At 46.6% G+C, this 6000-nt stretch overlaps 1 protein-coding gene across 2 annotated transcripts in view; it reads right to left on the bottom strand.

The window, feature by feature from the left end:
• Slc39a10 (solute carrier family 39 member 10) overlaps positions 1 to 6000 on the bottom strand; it is a 113022-nt gene that overhangs the window by 3461 nt on the left and 103561 nt on the right. For both annotated transcript variants that reach the window (XM_026788863.1, XM_005366362.3), the window contains exons 6-9: positions 3766 to 3886; positions 2485 to 2853; positions 1838 to 1918; positions 1119 to 1309 (exon numbers count right to left, since the gene is read on the bottom strand). In XM_026788863.1, coding sequence (XP_026644664.1) covers positions 1119 to 1309; positions 1838 to 1918; positions 2485 to 2853; positions 3766 to 3886 — 762 coding nt within the window. The remainder of the gene's footprint in view (positions 1 to 1118; positions 1310 to 1837; positions 1919 to 2484; positions 2854 to 3765; positions 3887 to 6000) is intronic.

The raw sequence follows: 6000 nt of genomic DNA on the forward strand, positions 1-6000 counted from the left end.
ACCTGCTCCTCTTGCTGCCAACCAACTCTTCCATCTCCTTTAAACTAGTCCCAGATTTCTTATTAAAAACCAGAACAAAATGACTTCCAGTTCTCTTTTCAGTCAGCTTCTCTGCAGTTGCAAACCGCAGAGTTCAGTGCACAACTCTGACCCAAGCTTCTCTGCAGTTGCAAACCGCAGAGTTCAGTGCACAACTCTGACCCAAGCTGGGAAGGAGCAGCGAGCAGCTGGCGAGAGGTCCAAAGTATATTGTATATAATTATCAAGGAAAAAACAAAACTGTTTTTAAAAAACCCACAAATTCTTACTCTGAAATGTTTCTTCTGATTTCTAGCTTCCTAGTACAAGGGTCAGGCCGTCTTCGTCCATAATGGCTGCATCTCCAGTGGCAGACGACAGCTAATAGGATGACAGTAGCGCCTGTCCCCCAGACCTGTCCCCTTACGTGTGGAGCAGAACTTGAGAAATCAAGGCAAATGCTCGGTGTGCTAGCTCTAGATGAAGGCACAAGGACTTAGTGGGCTCTGCACCGAGGCCAGGCTGAGAGGTGAGAGGTCGCTCTGAGGCACAGAATGGAAATGAGGCGGGGTTACGAGAGCTAAGGAAGAAAAGCGGGCACAGATAGCGGAGGACGGTGAAACGCTGGCAGGTCCGTGTGTGGTAGTGTCTGCTTAGAGGTAAACATGAGACCTACGGAAACTGAGCCCCACAGCAAAGCTGTGTCTGTCGTATTTGGACGCTGGAGTAAAATGAAAACAACCGCGCCTTGATGAACTCTGAAGTCAGACATAAAGACTGGCGTGCGCATAGGAGTCCTTCCTTCGGCTAACAGTGACAAATGTCCACCCCGACATCGCAAGGTCTCCTGAGAAGTGCCATTATTCTGTAACCACATCTCTAAATACTGCTATTACCTGGTTATACATTAGTTGGTTAGAAATTTTCAGCATCTCCAAGGAATCATTGTAAGGTAAATGCCTTTCTCTAATGATTACTGACGTTGTCACAGTCTTTTAAAATCAAGTTTCCAGCCACTTCCAAAGATGTCTCCCATTTCTGGAAGCTGCACTCTACTTTCAAGGTTAGTATTACAGAGAAAGACAGCCAAAGCATCTTACCATGTCCACCAAGGCCACGTAGAGGAACATGCCTGCCGTGACGGCGAAGATCCAGAGGGTGATGTTGTTGGCGTACTGGCCGACAGCTGTGCCGATGAGCATGCCTATGTAAGCCATCATGGCGGAGAGCAGATTGTACACGATCGCCTGCTTCACAGTCATGCCTGCTTTCAGGAGAACCGCAAAATCCCCTGCAATTCAGACGTCACAGGAGTTTAAAACCACGGGATGTTTGTAGTAGCAAACTTCACCCTCTTCTTCCAGAAAATACAATGTGCCGGGTGGCAGTGGCGCATGCCTTTAATCCAGCACTCAGAAGGCAGAAGCAGGCGGATCTCTGGGAGTCGCTGAGTTCTAGGACAGGCTACACAGAGAACCCTGTCTTGAAAAACCAAAACCAAACAAACTAAAGAAAATATAACATACATGGTAAGTGAAACAAAAAGGGTGTTAATAGCATCACCAGGTGTTTGAGAAACAACACTTCTAATTTATGATCATCAGCATTCCCTAGTGTCGTTACGGAAGCAGAGCACACAGGCACTGACTTCTTTGACGAAGCAGTTGCTGTCAGTCTTACACTGGGACGTGCCTGGCCATCAATGGCAGGCTCCACTTGCCAGTAGATCTTCTGTCTTAAGCTATCTACAGTTCAGTGCATTTTACAACTGAGACGAGCTAGATTTGATGAGAGCCAGGAAGAATCTGTTGGCTCATACCTAATTCATGCGGCAGCTCATGACAGAAGACAGCTATCGAAGTACTGATTCCTCCGGTCAGTCCAGCACTGAACGCTGCCCCTGGAGAGGATATGAGCAGAGCGGACAGTGAGGATCAGGGCTCCCGGTTCTCCCACTCCTTAGCTACTCACCATCTTACCCACCATGGCTTCTGAACATACACTGCTACGCAGGATCTCATCCCACTAGCGGGATCTATATTCTTCAGTGTCGGTGGCTACTGTGGTTATGAAAAGCATGGTTTCTGCTTTCTCTAACAAACCAAAGCCTACTTCTGATTAACAAAATCTAGATCCCAGAGAGAACTCTGTCCTGGTCAGTTAGTGTTCAATATGAAACTCTTCTTTGCTCCCCAAAGCTGTGACAACTTTATTAAATCCAAGACTCTGGCAGGCATGTCTATGCGCGTCAAGCGCGGTGCTACGGAGGCAGCGAGGCAATGCACTTCCCCGAGAAAGCAAGTGCGTTAAGAAATACACTGCAGACACTGGTTTAGCGTCAGAAAAACTACCAAAATTCATCTTTTACTTCCCAATGAGAAAAACTGCAGCAATGTATGGCAAGACATTTTAAACTTCCAGGTAAAATGTAACCGTATGGTGCAATGCAAGCTCCACCCCGCTTACCAATGGCGAGCCCGTCACTGAAGTTGTGGATGCCGTCCCCCATGATCACCATCCAGGCTATATTGGCTATGCCCGTCTCTTTCAGGTCCGAGCCGGAGTGGCAGGGGCCGTGCGAGTGATGGGAGTGCTTGTGGTGCCACTGGTGGTTGTGTTTCCTCAGCACGGCCTTGTCCTCGCCGTGGTGGTTCCGTGAAGCCGCGTGGACCTCATGCTCGTGAATGGTGTGGAGCCCGTCACTCTGAGAATGGGCCATGATCTTCTCCTCCTCGGCACTCAGGTAGGTTTTCGGCGGCGACTCCTGCTGGGCCTCCAAGTCCGTCAGTTCGGTCTCATTAAGTCGGTCTTCAGAAACCACCGAGTCGTCAGTCCCTGCAGGGAAGGAAGGGTCCGCTCGTCTAGCAGATGCATTCACACGTGCATGTTTCCCTAAAATACCTTAGAAGTCATTTCATTAGAATAATTTTTCTAATTATCAGCTAAAATTTAAATAACTGCCCAAGGCAGTTGGCTGGAGGCCAAGCTCTCTATACCCCTGCTCCAATGATAAAGCTGCCCACAGATCTTTGTTTGAATGTGTTAATGACAAGGATGTGAATAACTGTCTTCTGGGAGAGTTGCACAGCTGGAGGAGGCTGCCGCCCATGCTAACTGACACAGTGAGGGGAAAGAGAAATTCAAATGTAAGCTGGAAAACTGGGTTAGGAAAACCGTCTGAGCTGCATCGTTCCATCAGATAGCCGGGCTTGCAGATTTTAAGTACAAGGGGAAGCCATTAACTATGGAGGTAACTTTCATTTTTCTCCTATAATCAATCACATATAAAGAAAACTGTATACTGTCAAGAAATAGTACCCCTCGAGGATGGTAATCCATTCCACACCTGCAGATCCAGCATTGGGAAGACTGAGGCAGGGGGATGGCACTATCTACCTGTCTCATCTGGGGAGTTGTTCTGGCTGGGACAAAGGGTGGCTTAGCAGTTTGTTTCTTCTTTTTGAGATATTGAAACAAAGTAGCCTTACTGAAGCTCTTCCTGGCCCTGCCTCCCCGATGCTGAGATTATAGGTGAGTGAGCGCCATTGTGCCTGACCCATCCTTTGTTTCCCTCAGGTACTTTTAAAGTAGCAAATCTTCCTTTTCCAAATACATGAACAGCACTACACTCGTGTAAGATAGAACACATGAGGAAAACAACAGAGAAAAGAAATGTCAAACTCTGTACAGACACAACTGTTCACGCTTTCTAGTTTAAGTTTCTCATTGGAATGAATGGTTGGCTACCAGCAAGTGGCTTGAGTTGGAGCCAGTCAGCATCTGGTGTGTTGTTTATCTTGTGATCCGAAAGCTTTCTTCCAATAGTTGATTCTTCTGTGCTCTGCTTCATGAACCATTTCTGTTTTCCCTGTGGGAGGGAAAAAAAACAGGTATTAGTATAAAATCTACAGCAATAATTAGCAACAATATGCCCTTATTAACACCCATTGGGGGCAATTAGTGTTAACATCACACAAGTTACTTTTTAATTGATCACTACATCTTTATTTAATGTACAGTCAATGTGTTTACACGTGTGCTAGTATGTGTGTGGAGATCAGAGATAAAGTGGGGGTCTCTCCTTCCACCATTGTCCTGGGTATGAACTCAGGTCGTCAGGCTGAGCCTTTGGACCGCTGACCCATCTCACTGGCTCAGTCCATCTTCTTTAAGAACAGAACACAAGGCATTGAACTTTCTACAACCCAATACTACGTGCAGTGCTACTACTGTGGTGCTGTAGAGTAGCAGAAGCTCCTAGTCTTCATGCTATTTTCTCACCCCAGTGGAATCTCCCTCCCCCTTCCCTGGGTCTGCTGGATGGAAAGGCTCAAACCTAAGCCAGATCTCAACCTGTAGCCCGTTTCTGAGAACATACAACACCTGCCCTGACAAACGGACGCATCTTGGGAGGATTTAGTAAGGTGACATACAACAATCACTGGTTCCTAATAGCTTGGAAATAAAAACAGGCATTTTTTCTTGTGCCTTTCTAAGCGGACACTTCCTGGCTACTGCGCTACACCAACACAGGCCTGCAGCTGCTTCCTCAACATGCTGACTTAACCTCCTTTGAATGTATATCTAGCCATGGGCTTGTGGATCATACGATGGGCTTCCTTTTAATTCCCCAAGGAGCCTCCAAACAGTTTTCACTGGACGGCAGTGTTTTCCCATCTTCTTATGGTATGCAGACTCTCCTTTCTCCACATCCTCTTCAGCACTTGTTATTTTATTTATGGTACTTAGTTACTACTGGAGAGACTTCCTACTGTGGGGTTGTTTGTGTTTACACTTCTCGGAAGTACCTCAGAAACAGGCCAGGTGTGCTCCCCTAAGCTACACCCCTGACTTTCCCTGCAGTTCCGACTCTAAGACACATGCCTATTGGGCTGTTTGTCAACGGGACCATTAGTGTAAGGGTCTCTAAGTGCTTCTGAGTTCCTTATGAAGGACAGAATCCCGGTAGATGATCATGTTCAGGATTTTCTCCTGTTCTGCAGGTGTGCTGTCCAGGAGGCTTTTGCATTTACTACAACACCACTGATCAATTTTATCTTCATTTCTCGTACTTTTGAGTACTATACTTAGAAAAACTCAGTTTAGACCAATAGCTGGAAAGGATCCCCTTGTTTCTTCCTAGCAGTTTTATGTTCTCAGGCCTCTGATTTCCGTAGATGAGTGTCTAGTTTCAACCTCTGCTTGAGGAATTCCAGCACCATTTACTGCAGGGCCTGGCCATGTGGCTCTGCGGCCTGTTCTGAAGTCCTAGCTGGAGCCCTCTGCTTCTGGCTTTGCTCTGCTGTTTCAGACTGCTTCGGCTTTGGGGTCTTCGCTCTCATATGAATTTTAGAAGTTTTCTCTAGTACTATGAAGACTGCCACTAACCACCTTGCACCGAACTGCAGCTTTGGCCAGGTTTTAAGAAGATTTCAACAAGATTAATTTTAAACAGAAGTCTTCCCTATTTCCCCCTTCAACCTGCAGCTACTGGAATAGAACTTCTGGCATAATTCCTTTCTCATCTTGTATGTTTTTGTCAGCTGAAGCCTGAAATTTTCTGGAATGCAGCATTTATCAGTTCTGCTGTCCTTTGGTAGGAACAGTGTGACTTCCCCACCCTTCCTGTGTGCCTTCTCTGCCACCATACTAAGATGTCTAGCCACCCTGCAGTCTTGAACCAGAAAGGAATCACATTCACAGGTCCCGACTCAGCGCCACGGCAGCCGGGGTTATCACAATCGCCTGCCAGAAAGCCAAACTTGCCCCTTCTATACTCAAACTGTTACTTAATTTTGTTTACATCATGAAATACTGATTCTCACCAAATCCCTTCCCTGCATCTGAGATGATGCTTCTTACATGACAGAGTTACACCTGTAATATTATCTCATCGCTAGTCTAGTCTTACTGACTCTTACTCCTCTCCGTGCCCTTCTCTGTGCGGGCCCTGAGCCAGCCCTGTCACTGTTCTGTAAATGA

Source organism: Microtus ochrogaster, unplaced genomic scaffold (genome assembly GCF_000317375.1).
Source record: "Microtus ochrogaster isolate Prairie Vole_2 unplaced genomic scaffold, MicOch1.0 UNK8, whole genome shotgun sequence".
NCBI classification, from domain to species: domain Eukaryota; kingdom Metazoa; phylum Chordata; class Mammalia; order Rodentia; family Cricetidae; genus Microtus; species Microtus ochrogaster.